Raw genomic sequence first — 27,218 nt, 5'->3', positions numbered from 1 at the left:
GTAAATTTTGAGTCATCTTCGTCGCATGGAGTGAAAGGTCTTCATATTACTCTTCACTTACTGCTACTGTGAAAACCTTAATTTACGTTTAGGACACTATCAGGCCGACTTCACGACAATGTGCCATGTATTTAACCCCTTCAACGTTCTTTACACATCTGTGCTGTTCACTCCCCCCCCCAATTTTGTTTCACTCTTTTCAAGATGCACATACGTAGTTAGATAACGTTTCACCGATTGCTACCATCATTATCACTCCTATACCACACCGACATTAAAAGCACCAACATTTGACAAGAAACAGACTAATACGATGAATTTTAAACCAAGTAAACAGCAATAAATATGGTTATAAAACTTATGTACAACTGACTTAAGAAAATTTAACAGAAAAACGCGTCACGTTTCTTTACATTGATAACATAAATAAGTACTGTCAAAGTAAAACAAAACACCAAGGTTCATGTTGCTCATATTTATTATATTCCACAAGATTGCATCTATTAATAATACCAAGTATTTAACACCACCTAGGTGAGGATTACGGTCGACAAAAATATTCCCTATAAACCAATTTGCGTCATTCAGTGTACAGCCTGTTTCACCAAAATGCTCTTAAGGAACAAGGTGATTAATCAACACTTTAAACCCTTAGGAACAACCATTTTAACATTGACACTAACACTTCGTGGTTAAACTTTTACATCAAGAGGACTAAAGCCATTTGGGACATTCACACACTTCTTATCTAATATGAACACTTTATTAACAAACATTTTAAATTCTAGCCACTGTCACATACACTGGGCCTAGACAATGTTACGACAATAAACATGGCATTTTAGACAAACTGTGCATAGCCATCCGTTAAAGAATACACAAACAGCTGTAAACATTAACGTCTATAATTAAGGGATATTTATTCCAATACGAACAACATTCATCGGACCCACATTGTTAATGTAGAAAATCAGCCGAACAATAGTCATAACGCCATACACCAGATATTGAACATAAGAGGGAACAGATTCTATTGTTCTAAGAACAATTTCAAAGTACACAATCCACAGATTTACAACTTATTTATTTTGCATCTTTCTTCCCAATTTTGCAGTCCGCTTCACCGGGCTTCTTACTGCTACAGCCACCCGTCTTCATCCATTTTCTATACTGCGTCTGTAAAGTTAAAATGTTTGCATTAATTTAAATATTCACTTTTCTACTTCTTGCCCTTCCAACAAGCTAGAGTAACTACACGCCAAACTATTTCTTACTACAAACTATTCTCTAACCACCATTCTACCACAAATCTACGATGTTCTGAAAATTATCGTTAGTAGTCACGTTTCCTCCCTTTATATTTTACACGTTTTCACTAAAAATGGCCCGTCAACCATACTTAATACCAACTTATACCATTTGACATTAAAACTGCTAAACACTTACCGTTATAGTCAACTGAAGAATATGTACATTCCTTCATTCTTCCTAACATTTACGCTAACCAGTAAGAAACTGCAGTATTCTTGCAAACTCAACGTTCAATATTTCTAGTTGCAAATTCTAGTGGTGTAGAAGCAACGCCTTCCACAGTTCGTCATCCCCCCCCCCCCCTGTTAACTATTCATAATGCCCTAAACTATTTTCACCGATCACTATTAGGTCCTCCCAATGAACGTCATGAACACTACCATTCATCCTTTACACTATCTTTGAATCATGCTGCTTCAAAGCTCATCTATCGATATTTCCCTACTAATTATGGTAGCCTATTCCATTAATTTCTATATTTTAACTGGCATTTTTACCGCCTCCTAAACCAAAGTCTCATAACTAGGATAAGTAAACTAGTTAATACCAACCGTTTCTAATGTCCCACAGATGCTCTTTCTATAATTCTGCAGAATATCCTTTCGAACAGTTTCCTGCTAATGATAAATATTAACTGAACGTTTTAAAAACTTGCCTTTTCTTTCAGATATTCCTGCAACGTTGTCAGGCGCCCCGTGTTCAACACCGTCCAACCACCTCTATCGAGACTTGCAGCTACGTCACGCCAGAACTAGTTCCGTTCCTTGTGTGACGGACTATAGTCCTCCGTTCACTTAAGTTATTTCTCAGGAAGACTCGTGGCCATTGTCGAGCCAGACCCTAGAAAAACATTAAGTTACTTAAACCATTACAATGTTTTTATAAATTATCAAATTTATGAAAAAGTCTTAAGGTTATTTTTGTTCAACAAATTATAATTTCTGTATAACATTGTATACCCTCGTGTCTGTAATCTTTGATATATAGCGCAACACCAGGGTACAAACTTTAGTACTAAATCTTTTGCAATAAATTTAAATTCTTAATTTGTTTGATACATTCATCCTAATAGCTTTTAAGTTGCCATTCCAAACAATATTACCACGCATTCTAGTGACTACCGATACCATGACTGATTAACATTACGACCCCACAAGACGTGGCATGTCCACTAGTAGCCCGTAAATTAGCGACATGCCAACACTTTACTACTAACAAAATTGACTGACTGAGAAAACAATGATCCCAGACAAGCAGATTTCTATGTTTACCAATTACGGCCCCACTGAATACATTAACTTTACTGACAGCTTTAAAATACATTTTTCGCACTACTGAAGAACCCACATGAACTAGGAAAATTGCCCAAGTAGTAGTGGGGGGAGGGGTGGGGGGAGGGGGGGGGCGGAAGGGCCGAGATTTAATACAATACCAAAATATAATTTTCAATTTATACCTTACCACAAACTATTATTACTACTGTACCTGAAAATTTGTTTACCCGCTGCAATGGACACTACAGTTATCAAGACTGAAGAAATTCAAACCTGCATAACTTGCCAAATACCCGGTCTTAACCAAAGTAATTCAGATGAAATTGCTTCCGTGAATTACATTACAGAAATCCACACCCACCTGTTAAAAAAAAAGTGGGTTTAATACCTTTAAATTTTAAAAGATAAAGATTAATCGCAGCAGCCTAGTTCTGCGAGCCCCGGGGGGGGGGGGGGGGGGGGGGGACTGTGAAAACACCCTTAGACCATTAAGCCACAAATACCCATAAACTGCCACCAACTACTATCAACGCTACGCCACAGGAATAAGCTGTACATTTAGTGCCTTACAATACCTACAAGCCATTTAAAATTCAAGTAATATGACAGCTGGCTAAAACTGAGCTACAAATCCCCAAAATTCTGCAGTAAGTTGTATCCTTTAGTCATTACTCTAATAATTAATGCATTTTAAACGGGCCACGTACTTAAATACCTTACGTACTGCCCAGATATTAAGACTTTGTCCGTTCTAATGCAGATTTAAAAAAAAAAAAAAATTGTGGACCAGCCACTTAATGCTGTACGGCTAAATCTTAAACGAAGCTAATTATTAATACTATTATTAGGATACGTCAACTAGGTTTCCATGTAAATAACTTTACCAATGATATACACGCCACCCAAATATCACCGTCCCTCTGAAGGTATCACAGATAACAGAGCCCACATTACGCTACACCAACAACCAGGTCACACCATAATTAAATATCGACACCTGCACCTTATACGAGTTAATACATTGAGCAATAAAGTCCACGGTAACCTTACCTGATGACCGGTGTAGCTGCAAATGATGTAAGAAGCGGGACACCGCCTAAGGAACCACGTCTGCTGGTTGTCAGCCCGACACTGAGGCAGTCGCTGGCCGCTCCTGACCTTCTTGCCTAACACAGCGTCATTGGTGACGTCACAGTGCTTAACGACCATATCCTCGTGCTGTGCTAGTTAATGTATATGTTTATCTCTCAGAATGTTCGGTAATACGTTTATTACTTGTGATGTGTATCTATGTATGTATTAACACGATGTACTGAACGGGGTGAGAATAGCTTGAGCTACCTCATCCCTTTGTGTGTATTTTACCTGAATAAACTTATTTCAATTTCAACTTCTCGTGCTGTGCTAGTTTGCGCTCCAATGTTTTACATCCCGTTAGTTACTTTTAATCAGTAATATTATAATTTAATGTAATAAGTAATATACTGATTTACTTTAATCAGTATATTATAAATCAAAACAGCGGTTAAAAGGTTTCGAGATTCATAAATAATGAATTCAGGAACTCGTCCCGTGGTCTACAAACAGCCTATAGTAATTTTCGCCATTTTAATACTATATTAGCAATGTCAGACTGATTATTTTTAATAGTAACCCAAGAAAAGATACCAGTATTTTTGATTGGCACTGTGTGTTAAGATTTCCTTAGATAAGAATATTCCTTAACAATTTAGAGAGACTTGCAGTTTTAATTCTTTATAAAATGATATGCTGAAATTTGGTTTAGAAACTAATTAATGTCTTAAGTGCTCTTCGTCAGTCCTAATCAAGGCTAATATACTTTGAATACAGTAACAATGCAAGCCATAATTTCAACATTGTCAGAGGCTGTCATAAGGTGCAGATGTTTACTGGGAAAAACTGTAAAGCAGATAATACATAAAAACATGTATATACATTATGTCCAAACCTATGTACAGTGTTTTATAATCATAAATATCTTGAAATTTATGTTATTTTGGCCATTTGTAATATTCTCTTATTCTGCCTTTCACAAATTAGTGTGATAAATTTGAAATCATAATCTACAATATGTATTTGTTATTGACCTATAAGTCTTTGCTAAGAATTTATAAAGGAATCTGGAAAACACCTTATAACTAATGATGGACTACCCGTTGTGCTGTGAATCTCGCAGACATTACCTTTCCACTGCTCTCCTCAGCCGATGTCGCTTTGTGTTAGATCACTCACCCCCTCTTTGAACTCCCAGTTGACACTGGGAGACACTAATCTTTGGCTCTTGCATACTTGAAGGTGAAGTCTAGACTCCACCCCTAAAGGCACCTTGCTCTCAAGCTCTACCCCTTCCTAGCCCCACAATCGTCGTCGCCCCTAAATTAACAAATGCACCCTTTCCTGGGTCTACAACCAATTGACTGAACATAATGGGCTGTGTTGCACCACACAACTCCCCCCCATGCTCGAGTGGGGGAGTTGTGTATATTGACATAGCTCGAGTGCATGGGGGGGGGGGGGGGAGTTGTGTAAAACCCTGGTTTGTGTCTCGGAGAGGCTGCAGGATCCAAGTAAGTTCAGTAGAACTTCTGGTTTCAACTTTTTTTTTTTTTTACCATGTCATAGCTCAGTCGATTAAGGCAGCGTCTGGGATGCTCTCGGACGTAGGTTCGAATCCTCGTCACGGCCCTTGTGGATTTGTTCACCAATATATAAAAAAGGTTAAGTTCCCAAAGTTACTGGTGCTAGTTGAATAATCTCCTACAGAGTTAATTAGCCTAAGTTTTAAAAGTAACTGGGAGGAGTGGTGGCTGCATTTGTTAAACAAGTAACCTTATTAACTATCCAGACTGTAATTGACTGCAGAGATATCTTTAACACCTTGGTCATCTCTCCCACTTTCCCGTGAAAGTGGGTTGATCACAAATGCTCAACTGGGTTGAGCATTTGTGAGGGCGAACTCTTTCCAGTTTTTATGGGGTTAAAAATACAATTACAGTATTACAGTCTTAGGGTTACAAATAGCAACCGTTACAATGGTAGAATCAGTTGTTACATGACCATCCTCTATCAAGTTAATAAGAAGTATTAGCTGATTAGTTGTACATTTGGGAAATGTGATTGGTTTATTAATCTTACATAACCTATATCATTATCTACACAAGCTAATGAGAGTGTGAGGCAAGTATATTATATAGTAAATATACTTGCTACATATCCAAGCATGGAGACATCAACTTCAGAAAGATATAGCCATTTTGGAGAATGTCCTGGAATGACTTTTATTGCCTGGAGTTGAACTAAGTCAACTTTCAAACCAGGAATGGTTGAGGGCCACACGGTCAACAATACTGCAAACCAGACATTAGGCACATCTCGGCAAATTAGTTATTTTTTGTTAATATTGAAAAATTTGGTGGATCCAAACATTTTTTAAAAAAGGTCAGATGTAACACAAACAAGGAGCAATGGTTTTAAGCTCAACAAGCCACAATGTGGGACTGAAAACAGGAGCAGCTGCAGGTTTTTCACCCACAGGGTTGTAAAACAGGTGGTGTGGGAGGGGAATGTTCCAAAGTAGGATCAATAGTCTACTCAAAAAGACTATTGAGTAGTCTAAATCATAGACTACTCAATAGTCTATGATTTATCATATGAAATCATATCCACCATGACCACATTTGCTTCAAGTGCAGTTATCTAAATCACTCCTATGTGGTAGCTAAACACCGAAATGCTAGAATACACAGTGTGATTGTAACTTGCGTAGCTTATTGTGGGGTTCAGTCCCCGAGCCCATTACGTGCTTCTATAACCCTTTCCAATACCGCCCACAAGATGGGTATGGGGTGCATAATAAATGAACAAAATAAAAAACTGATGATCCTTTTGAAACTTCAAGTTCCCTTTTAGCGGCCCAGATGTGAAACCACTCTGCCGAATACACAGCCCTTTCCTGAACCATCTAATCTCCATCAGTCATAAAGGTAGTCGCCTAGCTATATTTAACTTTGTGATTGTTATAGATTCAGCTACTCAGAACAAGTTCCAAGTAGCACGGGCTATGGTGAGCCCGTAGTAGACTTACCTGGCACAGGAGCGGTGTTATCTGAACTTTTTGTGATTGATTGATGAAGATTAAGCCACCCAAGAGGTGGCACGGGCATGAATAGCCCGTAAGTGGTGGCCCTTTTGAGCCATTACCAGTATCAAGAGCTGATACTGGAGATCTGTGGAGGCGCGACTGCACCCTGCGTGACGGGAGATGTCTCCCGGACCAAGTGGTGACCAGATGGTGACTTTTTGTGGCTTAGCTTCACAATTTATATCTTTGTACCGCCTGGCAGGCGTACGACCGACATGGTTCTTTAGTACAAATACTTTGAAAAAGAGTCAAGATTCCCAAAGATTCACCGTGCCATTCTTTACAGACTTGACATTTTTTCTCAGTCTTTATTCCAACACCTCAAATATTACAACAACGGCATACTCCAAGGCCGCTCCAAGCAACAGCCTAGTGGACCAAACTCTCACAAGTCAAGCCTGGCCTCGGGCCGGGCTTGGGGAGTAGAACAACTCCCAGAACCCCATCAACCAGGTATCAACCAACCAGGCATAAACTGTCTGCAGGAGAAACCGACCACAATGTTTTCACAACACCAAATTACAGTTGTATGGACCCATCCACACCTGATCAACCCCATCAACTTGTTGGCCGCAAACAACCGCTCCTTCAAGATTTTTATCAAATATTTCATGAACTACTCTAAGACATTAGGGGGCTATTCATGCCAAAGACTGTACCTCTCTCAACCAGTTTAAGATAAAAACTAAAAACTACCTAATGAACTCCATGTAACCTACCTTACCCCCTAAATGTCAACCCATGTCTTATTATTGTAATCAATGCTGTTTGATTACAATAACTTGTATAATTGCTTGTATAATTATACAAGACCAACTTGTATAATTGCTATTCTCTGCCTTGTCCCCCCCCCTTTTTTATTTTTAATATTTTTTCAACGCAATTTATACTTTAAGCTCAATTACTATTAAGTTTTATTCTAAGTGTTCCCCCCCCCCCCTCACCTTGCCCGAAACGCTATGCGTACTAGTGACTTTAGGTATTGTATGTAGTATCTCTGTCTTTAAATCTATCATTATGTATGCACCTTTATCTGAATAAAGAATCTGATTATATATATTATATGTTAAATATGGCCGAAAAGGTAAGATTAATAATTCTAACGAATTTTCTCAATATATCTTATGTTTCTTTTCACTGTCGATGGTAATTGAAAAATTAAGTCTCCAAAATTCATTTTTATTTCTAGTCTGACGCGACGCCTGAACGCGTTTCGTAATAACCGATTACATTTTCAAAGACTTTAGTTTACACACACAACTGTAACTTGTAAACACGCAAATTCGTCCAAACTTATACTCGTGGGTGAGGTGATATGGTACAACATGGTAGAATATACCTCTTTGCCTTCCTTGCCAAGCACTGAACAGCAATTGGAACTTTTGGCTAGGCTTGTCCAACTAGCGGTTCACCACCGAGACTCGTTCATCAATTTTATTAACGTACTGCGATTTCAAAATTTGTATTTTATCATATACAAGTTAATATTATTGCGTACTAGAATATACCGAGTAGTTAGGCTTGGTGGTTATAGGTTCTGTCGGCAATTAGTCGTAATTGCCGACAGAATATTATATATAAGATATATATATATATTATATGATATATATTATATAAGATATATAATATATATATCTTATATAATATATAAGATATATATATTATATATCTTATATAATATATAAGATATATATTATACAAGATATATAATATAAGATATATGATATATATATTACATAAGATATATATATTATATCATATATATATATATTATATAAGATGCAAACAAGCCCGAATGGTCCCCAGGACTATATACAACTGAAAACTCACACCCCAGAAGTGACTCGAACCCATACTGCCATGAGCAACGTAACTGGTATGTACAGGGACGCCTTAATCCGCTTGACCATCACGACCGGACATAAGGAAGTGATAGCCGAAGCTATTTGAACCACTTCCCCGCCGGCACTCGGATGGTAATCTTGGGCATAGCATTTTATCAAATCACCTCATTCTTTGGGGCACACGTGAGAACACAAATGCAAACAAGCCTGAATGGTCCCCAGTCCCCTGGGGGACTATCCCCCAGGACTATATTGTATATAGTCCTGGGGACCATTCAGGCTTGTTTGCATTTGTGTTCCTCACGTGTGCCCCAAAGAATGAGGCGATTTGATAAAATGCTATGCCCAAGATTACCATCCGAGTGCCGGCGGGGAAGTGGTTCAAATAGCTTCGGCTATCGCTTCCTTATGTCCGGTCGTGATGGTCAAGCGGATTAAGGCGTCCCTGTACATACCAGTTATGTTGCTCCTGTCAGTATGGGTTCGAGTCACTTCTGGGGTGTGAGTTTTCAGTTATTATATAAGATATATATATATATTATATAAGATATATTATATATGATACATAATATATATAATATATAAGATATATATATATATATATATATATCTTGTATATCATATATCTTGTATATCATATATACAAGATATATATTATATATAATATATCATATATAAGATATATGATATACATTATATATAATATAAATATCTTGTATAATATATATACAAGATATATATATTATATATCTTATATTATATATCTTATATAATATATCTTTATAATATATGTCATAACGATATTTATATATGATACATGTATATTATATAATATATATCTTATATAGGTAATATGTATTTATCTTATATAATATATATATATATATATTATATACATGTATCATATATATATATATCTTTATATGATATATACATTATATAATGTATCTTATATAAATGATATATATCATATATATATATATATTAATATATATATATTATATATCATTTATATAAGATATATTTTATAATACAGTATATATATATATATATATATATAAGTTTGTTAGGTCAGATACAAAACATTTATTACACTTGGGAAAAGTAAAGACAAATAAAATTTGTTTCTATATTTCTTATAACAAAAAAAAAGTCACTCAATGAGCACAATCAAACAATACCTAATACTAGCTATATACAAGAAACACCAGGGCACAGGCTTGTCATGACTGAACCTCCAGTAATGTACAATAAATGATAAAAATATATCAAAACAGACCACTTGAACATGCGTTGATCAAAATTGAAACACTGGGTTATTTGCACCATATTTCACCTTATCTACATTAGGTTAACTGCAATTTCAACCCTGACTTCACTAACACTAAAAACAATATTTTATTCCACTTTTCATCATGGCACATTCTTGGGCAGAGTTTTCCATGGGAAACATTGTCTGAACATTTGTCAAATCCACCACGATGATGTAAAATATACAGTTCTACATGACAACCTTTTTATATAAACTGTAACAAGACATACAAATTAAATTTTTCCTAAAAATTTAAAGACATTTGCTCACTTACATACATCATTGCACATACAGTCAATAAAGTATGAAGGCTAAAAGACATTACAGGATGAAAATTATTGAAACTTTGAGCATCTCCTTCTGAAGTAAAAACATATCTTGTATAAAACTTCAATGAGTTCGAGTGAGTGCAATGTGACTACAAGTAATTCCTGGGCAACTGGATTTCTGGTAAATATAAATACAAGCTGCTATAATGTGGACATTGCATCCCACTTGAAGGAGTCAAAGATCTTTAAATTTCTTCAAGAAATCCCTTAAATGCTGGGCAAGACTCATTATACACAAGAGAAGTAATGTTTATAGTTGTATTTAGTGTCACAAATAGCAATTCAGTAGCCTTACCTAACTAATGTTTACACATAAGCATTCACTACATTAATCTCGAGTAAACTAGTCAATACCTTTAATTGCCTATTAAAATGTTTAAGCTGCTACTCTTGGCACAAACCAATGACAGCTCCAAATGCATTCCAGTATAACAGTGCATTATGGTAGGTCAATATGGACCTAAAATTCTTTTATTATAAGAAGCTTTATGATTTTCACATTTATTTTACAAGTAGTAATCACTGCAAATTCTATTTTCTTCAGTTCCCTACTTGAAGCAAGAGCTTACAATTTCGTAAGATTAGCTCTTTATACAGTACACACATAATTTTCAAAAATTACAATTCCTAACACTAATGATCTCTAAAACATTAGCTTGAATATGGCCAATATTTTTGTTGCCTAATAATTTAAACATTAACAAATCCAAAAATGTTCACTAGCATTATAGATGCACTAAAATGAAGTACAAGGTACTGTATAACCAGCTAACTTAGCCCAGGCCAGCATATTGAGCACATCTTAATAAAGAACATCATTAGCAAAGGTCAAGTGATGCCGACACATGGACGCCATGGATATTATTATATAGGTCTGTATTTTCATGTTAAATAAATGTTGATAACATTACTAGAAAGCGGACATTGTAATCACCCATCACATTGTAGCAGTTCACTGTTAACACCAATAGTCAAGGTGTATCCCACACACAACTTTGCTGTGTGTGTGATATACAACTTTATAATGTGACTGACAAGTGAGCTATGGGAAAAAAAAAAGTTATTCTCTAGTCTGTTCATTCTTCCAAATTTACCTTATCCTTCCCATAACAATAATTATACAGGACAAATTTACCTTATCCTTCCCATAACAATAATTATACAGGACAAATTTACCTTATCCTTCCCATAACAATAATTATACAGGACAAATTTACCTTATCCTTCCCATAACAATAATTATACAGGAAAGAGTATTGAAAAATCTGAATTTAGCTCCACTACAAACTCTATACTTTTACAAACTAATTACAATTGAAAGAATATCATGCTCTTATCACAGTACAGTTGTAAAAATGTAAAACTATTTGAATTAATAAAGGAAACTTTGAAATTACAGTACTTTAAATTATATTTGAAAGTAAAATACAATTTACAATTTAAGGCAATAATGTGATTAATTCAGACTATTTTTATATAAAGAATTAAGACTGGACAACAAAGTTCACTGAATTTAATATGAAATATTTGTTAATACAGAAAACAATAAGTGCCCAAAAACAATCCACATAAAATTAACGAGTATATTGTTATGTTTAAACCAATTCCTTGGGGCATGTTGGTGGGAACTATCCTACACAGAACAACAACAAAATAAAAGCATCAACAATGATGAAGTTAGGGTATGACTTCTGATCCCTTGTGAATAAAGAACCAGATGCAATTTGTACTCAAAATTCATAGTAAAGGTATATTAAACAAGGAAAAGCAAAACTGAATGAAGCACACGAGCACATGTCATCACAGTATTTACACTGATGGTACGTAATTGTCACTATCACTGTAAACTTTGTGAAGCTGGAGTACTCATTGAATCCGAGAATGTTACAGATACACACACACGAGAGACGGGTACTACACGATAAATAATCAAAAAGTGAAAGTAAATATGGCTCGCTATAAATATTTGTATACTTACCTCATTAAATTCTGGAAGACCAGAAGCCTAGCCAACAATTAACACGCCTAGTCAGGAAGATCCATTCTAGCACTTTCATGGTGCTGATGCTTTCTATTTAATAGTTAAGAGCAATATAACATCTGCCTTTTAATGAAAACTAGAAACCTCCATTCAGTGTGTTGCATCCTTGCTTCTTTTATATATGCAAGTAATCATTCTGGAACCCCATTCTAAACAACATGTGGATAACATTCAGAATGCGTAACATGCATTATATCAGATTCATTAATATATCTGGATAAAAACTTCAGACAGTACGAGAATATTTAACCACTGGAAATAATGTACATTCTAATGGCAAGTATTAGATTACCACAATAAAATACAGTACACAAATCTCCTGGGTCACCAGTATAGGTTTAGAAGCTCGTGTCCACACCAAGAAGTGCTCGACTATGACATAACAGTCCAGGGTGATCAACTCGCGCACTACCAAGTTACAGCCGTCCTAGGCATCCCAACACTACCATTTATTTTTCTCCAAAATTACTGTATTTACAAAAATATCTTATGGAATCAAAGAGCATAAAAGTATGAATACAAAAATAAATTATAAAGCAAAAGCATAATGTACAGCACAATATAGTATGTAATTTCATTAAAATGTAGATACTTTTGCTGGTTAATATTTGCACACACATCAGATGTAGACAGTATCAAAATCACTTTTACAGGACTTTATTTTTCCCTGTAGACAACAGGCTACCAGCACATTCTACCCAGATGTATCATGACTACTTTGGCATGAAATTATTCCAAATAAAATTAGCCCTATACAAATCTTAATTCCTTTTGTCTTGTCAGTCTGATAATTCTTTTAGGCTAAATGTATCTTTCATAGCAGTGTAAAAATCAACACAATTTAATGGCTATTTCAAAAACTTTTGAAGAAAATTTTAATTACTGTAGTTAATATCTTTTTGTGTGTGAACTTGGGGTAATCAATTACGCTTTCATATAATGATTGCTAGAAGAACACGACTCAAGTCTCCACCCATAACAAACATCAATGGTTAATACAGTACCATCATATTCTTAATAAATAAATTTTCATGTAACATTAGCATTTCAACTAACAAACTTTACCAAAAGTATTTTTTGTTGATGGGATCAAACATTATCAGTGCCTGAAATTAGCAAACGTAAATAATCACAATGCAACCACAATTTAGACAAACAAATTATAGCAAACAAATGTTTGTCCTTAAGACTCAAGAAAACAGATGACCTTTTCGAAACTTTCGTCTTTAAATAAAGATTTCCAAAGATATCTTTAAATAAATTAAGAAATATAATAGATTGTTCCTTCTGTTTCCATAAGAGTTTATAAGAATATAGTTCAGGGTACCATCGTGAACTTATTGAAGAAACTAACATGGAACGGGATGATGACTAGTAGGCTACATGAAGTAGCAATGGATTTATATAGTATTACCATGTTAAAGGTTCAATCATTGGAAATAGAAATGAGAATACAGTACATTTATTAAATGAAGCACTTGAGATCTTTAAAAAAAAGCTGTCAAGACCAAAAAAAATGATGAATGTGATTAAACGAGTGAAATTGCATGGTGTGTGTAGCTTCGGCAAACTACAAACGCAAATGGTATGATTAAGCAAAGGAGTCTGTTTACATGGATATGAATAAATAACGCTTATTGTTTAAAATGACATGATTTGGTGGAAAATATAGTTAATGCAACTAAAATACAGTGCTGTGTTTCTCTTAGAGAACAAGTAATGTGTATGGAATCTGGTTAACTGACAGAAAATGGAGCTTTATAATTTTATATACCTGAGTAGCACAAAAGTGGTGCTGAAGAAATAAAGCTTGATAATCAGCCTTTTTCTCTTCCCTTGTATCTATACATGGTGAGGGCTGTTCTACATACTGTAATTATAGTAGTGCTTCTGCTTCTTAAATTATTTGTTTGGTAATAACCAGCACATTAAATCTTTAAAGATTTCCCACATGTCATTGCAATGAATCTGGAAAACATATGTATGACAAGAGAGAGAGGAGAGAGAGAGAGAGAGAGATTAGCATGGAAACAAATCTAGCCGTACAAGCAGTGTAAGAAAATGTCAAATTTCTCTGCTATTTTAAACTTGGCGCTGGTTACTTATTTTGAAATAAGACATTAAATTTACGGCTCCTCCCCCTCCACAAATAATAAAATAAGAGGATGTTTATAACCAAAAACTGCATGCCAATGGTACCACTAACAACTACTTTACCCTGGACCAGGATTAGGAGTTAACCTACACCTTTATGAATGAATATTGTCCAAGATGCTAATGGTAGGGAAACTTGGATGACATTCATGTCAAAAAATCTTATTCAGTATGACCCAAGAGCTGTCAGGACTTAACAGGTCTATGTACAAGTAAAATAGCATTTGACTCCATGCAGGTCAACAAAAACACAAACATTATGTTGTTAATACAAACATAGAAGTAATCAATGGAAATTAAGTAAAAACAAAGGTACTTTTTCACGGAATACCTTATAAAGATGCACAAAAAGGTTCACCGTGCGGGGAAGACTGTATACCATTATAATTGACAAATAGTAAGTAAAGAAAAAACAATGTCAGCTTATTACCTAGAAAATAATGACAGCTTAACCTGCTTTCATCTTTGACACAAAACAAAAAAAATCTTAATGTAATTATTTGACATTTCAATATATGTGCTATAAAGTAATTCTAAAAAGTCTTCAACTGACAGAAGACAAGAACTGGACATTATTTTTGAAGTGAATACTAACAATTAAGTATTTTCCTCCAATAGCAACAATTTTAGAATGGCCATTTGCAAAGATGTGTGTAATCAGCTACTTGTATTCACCCATTTGTGCCTGCACGATTGAGTTTCTAACTGGGTAAATGTGTACAACTGGGTACTTTCAGATTCATAATGAAAACTAACATTAATAAAAATGTCAATTCATCCCTCAAAACTATCAGAAAGGTGTTGTCATCAAAGGATAATCAAGTTTACTAGAAGACATCCACAATTTCTAGAAGTCCTAGATTTGGAACTTAAAAAAACAGTTCTACAACAGCTACCTTCATTAAAATTACCCAAGCAAAACTATTAAAACCTATTCTTATTAGGGTGTAAAGTGACGACAGTGAAGGTTACCACTCTATTGAAGATCAAATAATATCCACATTGTATTTTAAAATCATTCCTTGTACTAAAATATGTTTAGTGTGTAAAATCATCCTTGACCCACCTCAGTACAAGAGTGTATTTTGAGTTCTCATGCTGACATCTTAACAATCATTGGATAGACAAGTGTAAAAACTTAAGACATTATCATCTAGATGCTACTAAATGTGTCTGAATATGAAAATAATTCTCCTTGTGTTATCTTTGGGATCAAAAAGGAAAAAAGATTGGATCAACCTTTATCAATCTAAGCAATCTGTTCAATGTATTCAGAATGAAACAATTTGAGCAATAAATTTAACTATTGTTTGCTGCTACCGATACTAAAATACTCGCTAAAACCTGTGTTCAGATTGACAAAGGTAGAATGTATGCGAGGACTTAAGAGACCAATCTTAAATACACTTAATTAAGCAAGGAGAATCGAATACCAGTACCGAAGTGACATCAATTAGTAGCTTCTAATGTACTACTGATTAGAGGAATAAAACAACTAGATAGCATTCAAACATTAAGGCCAGTTTAAATAGGGCAGATTATCAAGAATATGGAGTGTAATGAGAGTGTATAGCAGGTGCAACGAGTATAGACTGGTATAAGGGTGATTTGTAGAATTATCAAAATTGATGGTGGAAGGGGGCAGGCAAGAGAGAGCGAATGAACAGTGCACAAGTGATGGTTAGTAAGTAAGGATGGTTATGTAATTATTCAAGTGTGCCAGTAGCAACAGAATGAGAGCTATACTCATTGTGTACCATCTCCCCTATAATTTCATATGATGCTTTGAAACTTCTGATCATTTTGTTATTTCAACCCCCTCTAATTTTTTTTTGCATCTGTTTACCACTCTGCTTTTAGTGTGCGTGTGTGTGGTGGTGGTGGTGTGTGTGGTGGTGGTGGTGTGTGTGGTGGTGGTGGTGTGTGTGGTGGTGGTGGTGTGTGTGGTGGTGGTGTGTGTGGTGGTGGTGGTGGTGGGTGTGTGTGGTGGTGGTGGTGGGTGTGTGTGGTGGTGGTGTGTGTGTGTGTGGTGGTGGTGTGTGTGTGTGTGTGTGTGTGTGTGTGTGGTGGTGGTGTTGTGGTGGTGGTGTTGTGGTGTTGTGGTGGTGGTGTTGTGGTGGTGTGGTGGTGGTGTTGTGGTGGTGGTGGTGTTGTGGTGGTGGTGGTGTTGTGGTGGTGGTGGTGGTGTGGTGGTGGTGGTGGTGTTGTGGTGGTGGTGGTGTTGTGGTGGTGGTGGTGGTGTTGTGGTGGTGGTGGTGTGGTGGTGGTGGTGGTGTTGTGGTGGTGGTGGTGGTGTTGTGGTGGTGGTGGTGGTGGTGGTGGTGGTGGTGGTGGTGGTGTTGTGGTGGTGGTGGTGTTGTGGTGGTGGTGGTGGTGGTGGTGTTGTGGTGGTGGTGGTGGTGGTGTTGTGGTGGTGGTGGTGGTGGTGTTGTGGTGGTGGTGGTGGTGTTGTGGTGGTGGTGTTGTGGTGGTGGTGTTGTGGTGGTGGTGTTGTGGTGGTGGTGTTGTGGTGGTGGTGTTGTGGTGGTGGTGTTGTGGTGGTGGTGGTGGTGGTGGTGGTGTTGTGGTGGTGGTGGTGGTGTTGTGGTGGTGGTGGTGGTGGTGTTGTGGTGGTGGTGGTGGTGGTGGTGTTGTGGTGGTGGTGGTGTTGTGGTGGTGGTGGTGTTGTGGTGGTGGTGGTGGTGTTGTGGTGGTGGTGGTGGTGTTGTGGTGGTGGTGGTGGTGTTGTGGTGGTGGTGGTGGTGTTGTGGTGGTGGTGGTGTTGTGGTGGTGGTGGTGGTGGTGTTGTGGTGGTGGTGGTGGTGGTGTTGTGGTGGTGGTGTTGTGGTGGTGGTGTTGTGGTGGTGGTGTTGTGGTGGTGGTGTTGTGGTGGTGGTGGTGGTGTTGTGGTGGTGGTGGTGTTGTGGTGGTGGTGGTGGTGTTGTGGTGGTGGTGGTGTTGTGGTGGTGGTGGTGTTGTGGTGGTGGTGGTGTTGTGGTGGTGGTGGTGTTGTGGTGGTGGTGGTGATGTGGTGGTGGTGGTGGTGGTGGTGGTGGTGTTGTGGTGTGGTTGTGTGGTGGTGGTGGTGTGTGTATTCACCTAGTTGTGTTTGCGGGGATTGAGCTTTGCTCTTTCGGCCCGCCTCTGAACTGTCAACTGTTTACTAACTACTATTTCCCCCCTCCCCACACCACTCACACACACACCCCAGGAAGCAGCCTGTGACAGCTGACTAACTCCCAGGTACCCACTTACTGCTAAGTAACAGGGGCATTCAGGGTGAAAGAAACTTTGCCCATTTGTTTGTGCCTGCTGCAGGAATCGAACCCGTGCCACAGTATTACGAGTCCTGTGTGCTATCCACCAGGCACCCCCCCCCCCCCGATATGTGCATGCATGTGTGTGTTTTACCTATCAGCCAGAACTACCCTACTAAGCAAGGTCTGTTTTGCCCAATAGCCAGATAATTTTTGCATTTTTAAAAAACTTTCAATTGTTAAGTAACTAAACAGATTAAATTTGTATTACATATTAGTATTTAAACTTTTAGCTGTACCTACATTAGCCAGAGTTTTAGAATACTAGGCAGATTTAGGTTAAATATGTTTTTTAGTTTCGACTTAAAATAAATCTATTTACTGAATTATGAAAAATCCACTAAGGCAATAGTTAAAACATTAAATATATATGGGTCAACTCTATACTTTCAGTATTGAATTGACCCATATATATTTATTTGTATAGTAACGTTCTCTTGCTTGGGTGGATAATTTACAATCCAGTTACATTTTATAAGCCGCCGGTGGAAACAGTTAAACTGTACACTACTGTACTTTGGAAATTACTCTAGCTTAAACCAAATTTTTAACGCCCTGCCTCCTTAACAAAAATCAACGTCGGGACTGTTGCATTGCCACACTAGTGGGGGGCCTCGTAGCCTGGTGGATAGCGCGCAGGACTCGTAATTCTGTGGCGCGGGTTCGATTCCCGCACGAGGCAGAAACAAATGGGCAAAGTTTCTTTCACCCTGAATGCCCCTGTTACCTAGCAGTAAATAGGTACCTGGGAGTTAGTCAGCTGTCACGGGCTGCTTCCTGGGGGTGGAGGCCTGGTCGAGGACCGGGCCGCGGGGACACTAAAGCCCCGAAATCATCTCAAGATAACCTCAAGATAACCTAGTATGGTAACCACTACCATCTTGTCCTTCTACCTTTACATGCATCTACTATTAGCTACACTCCAAAAACGCTCCTTTCACAGGTTTCACCCTAAGTTTCATTTTTATCATCTTTCCTCCTACAAGGCTATGTCTCCCACTGATTTTCTTCTCTTATTTGTGTATAAATTCCTATCTAATGACGAACAGAGGCCACCAAAATCATTCCGTATCTGGTTAACTACTTGCAATTTCTCTCTATAGTAGCTTTATGTTAAAACCGTCAACAGAGACATCAACTGTACGGAGAACATTTTGCATCAATCACTCACGGATACGGGATATAACCACTGCAACAATCGGACGGATTGCTTATACAGAATAATGTTTTACGTTTACATTATGATTGCTGCTTTTAGTGACAGAAGTACATAAATAACATGCAAATTTATTTTAAATATGATCTTATTGAGTAAAAGTGAACAAAGTTTCTTGCTTTAAAGCTAAGGGATGCTGATCTCTTCCACCGGATAACAAGGCTATGAAAGCTATCAAAAGTAATACAACGTCCATGATAAATGGGATATAACAAATATCACTGAACAGCCTAATTGCATGAATTTTGGTATGGAGTTGTTATACATTCATATTAAATTTTATGTAAAAAACTTCCTACTTTATTTATTTGAAATAAAATAGCTAATATTTTGCCATTATTTAGGTATGAGTGGAAACTCCTTAAAAACTATATTGTCTCAAAAGTCAAGAATGAGCTGTGGTAAGCTACTCGCTTTCCTTTTAAACTATTTCTATTTGTTTACCCCCTCTAATGCTTTTTGGATCTTATCCTAGAAAACAAATTTACCTGCTGCTGAAACAAATGCACCTCCCCAGCTGATCATGGCCTTAAACAAGGCGAGAAAGTTCCAAGCTCTACATTTTTATTAATAAATTTCCCAAGACAAGGAGGCATGGCTGATAAATGGCCTATAACAGGTAGTAATCCTAATGAAAGTGTAAAGGAAGATAATATCATTAGAAACTAAGCTTAGAAATGCTAGGTAGGTATGGCAGGGAGAGTGAGCAAAAGATGACCATTTTTCCCCATTACCCTAGGAACATAACCCTTACTTATAACACTAGGCCTACAAAGTTTTTTGGTTTCACTTAATGTTATTTCAGTTAAATTTGTAGCTTTTCAGGAATCTAACCTCAACATTAACCCTTAAACTGCACAACACTTCATATGACGTGTTGAGTAACTGATGCGAAAGTGCGCACCCTTTCACAAGATGTTTTGGAATACCGCGCAAAATTTAAACGGCCCATGGTGCTACACACGGTTCACATCACCTTCAAGGCTCTTGTAAACAGATGCCATTTTTTTTTTTTTTTTTTTTTTTTAATCGTAGGCAACATTCCCGGGTGTGAAAGCCCCGGTACCGAGTGAGCCACCAAGGCTGGTGCACGCAACATAAGCTCACAGCACTGCTGTTCAGCTTGTGCCCACAGCATGGCCTAAAAATGTCAAAACTTTATGTAACAGGTATTATTTAGTAATGATAGTATTACAGAAGACCCCTGACTGGTGAAAATAACCAGGATTCTGATAATAGCAGGATTGTTGTGATAAGTTGGGCTGTGCTGTGGGAGGAGTAATGTTGAGGGTGGGAGGACTATAGCATCGTCTGCCGAATCTGTGTGGCAACCTGTTTCTGTCTGCACTTACTATACCAGCTTAGTGGTTCGCTATAGCAAACAAAACATGCAGATACTTAAATACAACGTCTTTATATAGTGAATAAAAGCAAAAACAGTATGGTGGGAGGAGAATGTTGGCGAGTGAGATGAGGTGAGAGGGAGGGAGTGGCGACCAGTGGCTGGCTGGCGTTCCGCTCTTCGCTGCCTTTTGACTCGGCATACCAACTAAGTGGTTCGTTATGGTGAACACAAATGTAGATACTTATAAATAACATGTTATAAAAATAACATGTATATACAGTGTAATAACAGCAAAAGGCGTGTTGGGAGAAGCCATTTTGGTGAGGTAGGTGGCATTATCTGCATGACTTGTCATGCTGTGTTTGGGTGGCCACTATGCTCTTTGGGCACTATACCAGCTTGGTTGAACAGTTATGGTGAACAAAACCATGTAGATACTTATAATGTGTGTATATAGTGCAATATTACAAACAGAAAACTTTAAGGAGGAATGTTAGTGCATCTGGCCTTGAACCAGTGAGGGGGGAGGGGGAGCATCAGTTGTGTGTGGCCACATGTGTATAAAGTGTAATAACCTGTGTGTACCTGTATACCTATGTAACCTGTGTATATAGTGTAATAACAGCAAAACTATGTTTATTGTCTTATGAACATAATTGAATCACTAATATGATCACAATACTTTTGAGTATAGTGATGATTCACACATTATATAAATATATAATATAAATATACTACACACCATTGAATAACATTACTGGAAAAAAAAAAACTTGGAAAAAATCATTCGGACACATTGAAATAATTAGGCAATATCTTTGTGGCAACTCCCTCCCGACAGCTCGGGCGGAGCAGACGCAACAATTTTAATTTTTTGCGCCTGTGGGTGTTGCAGGGCAAATACTGTAACCCAGAGCAGCTTAAGGGTTAAATGAAATTCACCTGTATGCATGGCGTATTGATGAACAATTTGATTAATTCACAAGATAGTAACCAGGCAACTTACCTTCTTAAGTAGTCACTATTATGCCCCTGCCTAACTCATCACAAACCCAGTACTTTCATAACCCCCCCACCCTTTCTTTTTTTTCTTTTTTTTTTTTGGGTGTGAATTGTCAACAAAACCTACTAAAGATTTATGTTTTATACCAAGATTATTCTTATGTTTTAGACCGAGTCTTTCAATCCTAGCAAGTGCTGGAATTGGAAGTACGGTACAGTATTTACAGGTTAATCCATTCATAGATTTGGATTCACTATTGCAAACTAAGCAAGACAGGAAGATCTCTCTCTTTGGCTGTATATTTGTGAACCATACAAGTTCCTAAAAGCCAGAGAAAACATGGTTACAAATCGGGACACTTGCTCAAACCAAATTTAAAACGATGCCTCCTCTGCAGGAATCGAACTCTGGCCCTTCGACTGCTAAGCTATAACACACACAATGCTAAGGCCAAACTTGGTTGGGTTCATTATTTAACAGTTACATTCTCAACCACAATAAACCTTACAAACTATTCATCCTGATATATCCAATCTTTTCTTCCTTTCCAATGATTGGGGAAGGAAGTTCCCCCTCACTGGTACTCAAACCCTCAAGAACCATCTCGTAAAACATGTTTGGTTAAGCTACACTAAAAAACCATGGGATAATACAATAGCTCCAAGACTACAGATCAATAAACGTATGATTACAGATTCTTTAAACCTGGAGTGAATGCAAATGTTTTTCACTGGATAACAAACTATCAAGATGCTTTGAAGCAAATGGTAATTAAAAGCAGATAAAAAAATAATTAAAATGCCACCGAAAATGACAAGGACGGATTAAAAATGATGATACCGCACCACTATCTAGAACTATTACGACCTGACAAACCAGAGGAACATATAAATATACAACTTAAAGCAATAACACTACATGTAGGTGGACATATTAATGCAAACAAGTTCAGCTTGGGAAATGGTGTACTCGACTGTTCAATTTGTTCAAAACAAATACATTCTCATCTCACAGAACTCTACTAAAACATATGGCTTAACACTTTTTTTTGGCACAACTTTTACTTACCATTTAAAAAAAACTTTCAAATTGGAGGTGTATTAGTAGCAATGATGAAACGAACAACTTTACACCATGTATTGACACTAGGATTTAACCATTTGGTCAGGGTCACTGCCAAATGATATCTTGTGAAAATGGTAAATATGCCATAGTCACTGCTACATGGAGAACACAATGAATTTGTCTGCATGTTTACAGATAAATTCCAGGAAGGGGGGCCATTTCATAACTCAAAAGCATACCAAAATCAAACAACCCAAATTAAAGTACTGTACCAAAATTTAAGGAAAGACTACTTAACCCAAGAAAATACAGCATAAATTGCATACTAATTCACGAATCACTCCAGTAATTGGATACATGCCCAGGGTGTGTATACTGTACTCACATTCAAATGGTGATGGTTTTACGGGCGCTGCTCAAATACGAAGAGTTGAAGTGTAAAATATGATTTAATCTTAAAAAAAAAAAAAAAAAAGAGATATCCAAGTGAATTGACAGGGGAGGGGGATGGTACGTTACTGTATTAACGTAATGATATCCTCCTAATAATTTATTGTTGTTGATGCAAATTACTAAGAAATCTGCGCTTCACTTTAAAACACAATGTGACCATAATTTGATGGTTGTGTTAATATTTTCTCAATTTTTTCTCCCATAATCCCATAAATTAAATTCTGTCAACGGTGTCATGATCTGTGGGATGCAAGATTGCCATCTGAATTTATATCAAATTCCTTTCCCCATTTTTAGCCAATATTTGTTAAAGTGATAAACCATAATACAAAGTACCTTATGGGTATGTACCTTACTCTTTAGTATGTACCCAAGAGAAATATAAAAATATATCATTACCTGCAGGAGGGCACAAAACACTGTATTCCAGCTTTTATCTTGGCAATTATTAAAATGGATGACCTATGGAGCTTATTATAATACTCCACAGAACAGCGAGTCTATTATTATTTGTTTGCACGTGTTGACCAGACCACACACTAGAAGTTGAAGGGACGACGACGTTACGACATGTTTGCATGTAATTAGAGTTAGATCATCATCAATCATCTGGAGATGACCTGCATTAATCAAGAGCTAGATTTCACTCCCCCCATATTCATCGATAAGCAAGCACATTCTTCATGTACACAGCATCAACACACACAACAAAGGCACTGACATTTTCATATCAATCCAGGGAAAGGCTTGGAAAAAATAATAAAATAAAATAAAAAGGAAGGTGATAAAATTATGAGCAAAATCTATATGGGAGGCGACTTGCCCAACAAATGCGTCAGAGTTACAAACCAGCTCGAACCACTGCCTGACAATAAGAATGAATGAGGGTATGAAACAATAGACAGGGAAGTTGTAAAAGTAAGAATTAAGCACAAAAGAATGCCACAGATTTAAGACATTGAAAAAAGCTAATAATGGATAAGTAATTATCAAAAGAAGGTACCATGCCAGGAAATTAATAACGGAAAGCATTTCTTTACGAATAGAAAAGCAAATGGTCGTGTGCTAAAAACCATAGACAGTTCAAACATTATGGTAAAATATACAAAGAAAATGGGCCATAAACATAACTATCCTTCCTGTATATACAAATGTGCTCTCTCTCCCCTCCACACACACACACACACACACACACACACACAAAAGCAAAAAAAATGGGGGGGTTGCAAAATTATAGGAAGCAAAGGTGCCAAAAAAATATTAGAAACTTCTCTTTTGTAAAGAGAGTGGTAGACAGTTGGAACAAGTGTTAAGTTACTGTCAGTAGTTTGAAAGCATCACATGACAGTACTGGGAAGATGGGGGCACAGAGCGTAGCACTCACTGTAACCACACTTACAAAATTAATAATGAAACTGCCACAAATCAAAATCACAATAATCTGATATTGGACTAGTGGATCTCTTATGTCAAGGCCAATTTATATGTTAAATGGCCCAATTGTTGGCCGTAACAAACCTAACATTATCTAGCAGTCACAGAATTAATCACTCGGAATCAAAATATAAAATTAATGGTTTTGGGGCTTGAAAACTTCAACTTATTTTTTTTAGAGTCTTCTCATTTAAATGATCAAATGAACAGCAGGAATCAGTCATGCTATAAACACTGCATACGAAAGGAACCGTATAAAACAAAATATAATACTGCTATCAAATTATTTACATATAATAAAGATCTCTAATATAGAGTTTAACTGCTGTAATGAGCATTGCATAGGATGTGCACCAGTGAAAAGTTGCAAGTTTAGCATTCAGCTGCAACCGAATTCAAATTCTGTCACAAACACTAATCACCTTGACAAGTTTCGGTAACATTATCTGGTGTTCAGGGTAGTCACATTCTGCTGTACTTAAAGTGATGGATAAGGACAACTCTAAATTCTAGCAAAAAATTATGAATTGGTACTACTTGAATTAAATGCTGAAGTGCTACTCAAGCCCTACAGCTTAATAGTGAGGGCACACATTTAAATGGGGCAACCAATATAAAGTGTAATTAAGTAGTAAAATATCGTATTTCTCTCTCTCCCCCTTTCTCTCTGTAGCGTATCACTGGACAGATTCATCAGCTATTTACCACGCGAGTCTTGATAAACTGTACAAATAAAAAGTGAATCTTTTCATATTAACCAAAAATACAAATTTTAACATTTATCAATAATGTTGTCGATTTACAATATTTATTTAAGCTACGCGATTGAAAGACAAAGTGCCCCTCCCATTCCCTGATCTTGGTATTTGTAATGACTTAATATTGTGAGAGGCGGCTGTGCTCTTGCAATGATACATCAAAAACTTTTTGAAGATAAAAATAAATATTCACAATTTTTAACAATTTTCTCTTGTCCTAAAATATGTAGCATTCCAAGTTCCCAGGTATGTATAAATCACTTCTGTTGCAAACACACAGTATATAATACAGGCCAAATATACTGCAACAAGCTACAGTATACTAACCTAATTTCAACCGATAAACTAGAGCAAAAATATTACGCACACTTCTATAAAATAATGCATTTACCTGACATGTATTAGTTATTGATTACTTATTTGGAGATGGTATATTAAACTCTGTATGAAACATATTCTAGAGCAAGAAAACTTTGGCTGATTAAACCATTTGAATACAACAAGCAGACCCCAAAACAGTTGAGGGAGGGAAGAATGGAGGCAGTCTGTCAGTGGAATCCACGCGTTTGAGCTCCATAATCTGTACCGGCAAGACCTCTGCCAATCAGCGCCAAGTCTGTCACAGCTTCAAGAATTTTACGTTTGCTTCCCCGATTCCTGCAAAAAATGTTTGCCATTATAGAAAAATTTCCTTGTATTAACATCACACCACTGTGATTTTTCATTAAAATTCCACAACAAAATCAATTAGATTACTGCATTGTGTTTACAGTCATTTTTTTTTTAATTTATATTTGCCCAAAAGTACATTAAAACCAGGTACTAAGCCAATTGGGTTTTGTTGACCAAATGGTGCCACCTCTTAAATAATAAGCTGTTTAACCACTGTGCTGCACCAACCGAGAAATCTCGTTCTGCGAGTTTTACCATTTTTTTTTTTAATTAGGCTATATTTTAATGTTTTTTAATGTTTTCATCATTGTGTTTTGAAATGAAAATAGTTGAGTTCGGAAACATTTTGACACTAACTTTACCTGAATATTTATAAAAACAACAAAAATGTCCTTAACAATTGTGCTATGAAGTTTTTGCCAAAAAACAGGTGCGCAGTGCAGAGGTTAAAGATGCAAAAATGTATGAATAAATTTTTAAAACATCCCTACCATAATATATAAAAAAAACTAAATAGCTACCACCAAAGAGTTACAAAGCCCAAAACACAATATTTTCTACGTGACCAAGTATAGTAGTAGATCTGGCGAGTAGATATATTTATTCCATGTTGTATTATGTCCCCATTTCCTGTGTTTTTAAATAAATGTAACACTCATTTTGCCGGTTTGTTCAAGTCCCGAAATTTAAAATAGTTGTGCTGTTCACAGTTTCCTCTCATATTTTACGTACAGTTTATCTTTGTAAATATTATAGTTTTTCTGTATTCCCAATTTTAAATAAAATGCATGTACTGTAAGTAAGAGGGTGGCTTATTATATATTTTTAAATGACCCTCGCCATTTACAATAAAACTACACGATATGTTACCGTTTGTTTTCATTTTGTCAGAAAAAGTACCAACCCAATGCCATGTTCGTCTGACGGCCACTTCCCATCTCGGCCATAATAAAATCTCTCTAATATCTCTGCAGCCTTAGCCATGGTAATTAAGCATCTTGTCCTTATTCGATGTGACCTTACTTCTCTTTATGGAGAGGAGTGACAAGTTTCAACTTTCAAAGAATGATACAACCCTTCAACTGCGCATCACTACAAGGATTATTTTTAGGTACAGTGCAAGATTTAAAACTCCAGTGGGTGCATGGGGTTCACATCCTGTTTCAGAGTTTCAGTAAACAGATGCTATCTTGATGGGAGGGATATGGGGGGGGGGGGGGGGGGGAAGAGGAAATAATCGTCTGCATCTCTCCTGGCTGAGTGTGTCTCGGTACTGGGGAAGCGACCAAGGTAGACTTGTGCAGCAGGGGCTACCAGCACAACACCACATAATAGTGATGAATAAAATAAGTAACGGCGATTATTTTGGTTGGATAGTGCCAGTGATGATCCTGACTGTGATGAAGACTATGTACAACATTCAGATATCAGTAAACACAATGCTAGTTACGATGGTCGCAGCAGGAGGCACACAGCCACAACACACTCCCATTGTTTCGTGCACGTTCACATCGTGAAACCATCTTCAGGTCCTGTACAATACAACTTC

The 27,218-nt window shown here is 36.9% G+C and overlaps 1 protein-coding gene and 1 long non-coding RNA gene across 7 annotated transcripts in view; both read right to left on the bottom strand.

The window, feature by feature from the left end:
• Positions 1 to 741: 741 nt before the first annotated feature.
• Positions 742 to 4,804, bottom strand: LOC138373305 (uncharacterized). The gene is made up of 4 exons (XR_011231143.1): positions 4,790 to 4,804; positions 3,636 to 3,803; positions 1,967 to 2,151; positions 742 to 1,176 (listed from the first exon to the last, which is right to left on the bottom strand). It is a non-coding gene; the product is annotated as an uncharacterized lncRNA (long non-coding RNA).
• A 4,902-nt stretch (positions 4,805 to 9,706) lies between these two features.
• LOC138373304 (importin-13-like) overlaps positions 9,707 to 27,218 on the bottom strand; it is a 113,900-nt gene continuing 96,388 nt past the window's right edge. For 5 of the 6 annotated variants that reach the window (XM_069339461.1, XM_069339462.1, XM_069339463.1 and 2 more), the window contains exon 19: positions 9,707 to 25,654. In XM_069339461.1, coding sequence (XP_069195562.1) covers positions 25,546 to 25,654 — 109 coding nt within the window. In that variant the 3' untranslated portion in view covers positions 9,707 to 25,545. The remainder of the gene's footprint in view (positions 25,655 to 27,218) is intronic. The other variant, XR_011231142.1, reaches the window with a different exon arrangement.

The sequence above is a fragment of the Procambarus clarkii genome, chromosome 41 (assembly GCF_040958095.1).
Source record: "Procambarus clarkii isolate CNS0578487 chromosome 41, FALCON_Pclarkii_2.0, whole genome shotgun sequence".
Lineage (NCBI taxonomy): Eukaryota > Metazoa > Arthropoda > Malacostraca > Decapoda > Cambaridae > Procambarus > Procambarus clarkii.
Note: the sequence above shows the minus strand (reverse complement) of the source record. Positions and strands in the feature narration are given on the sequence as shown.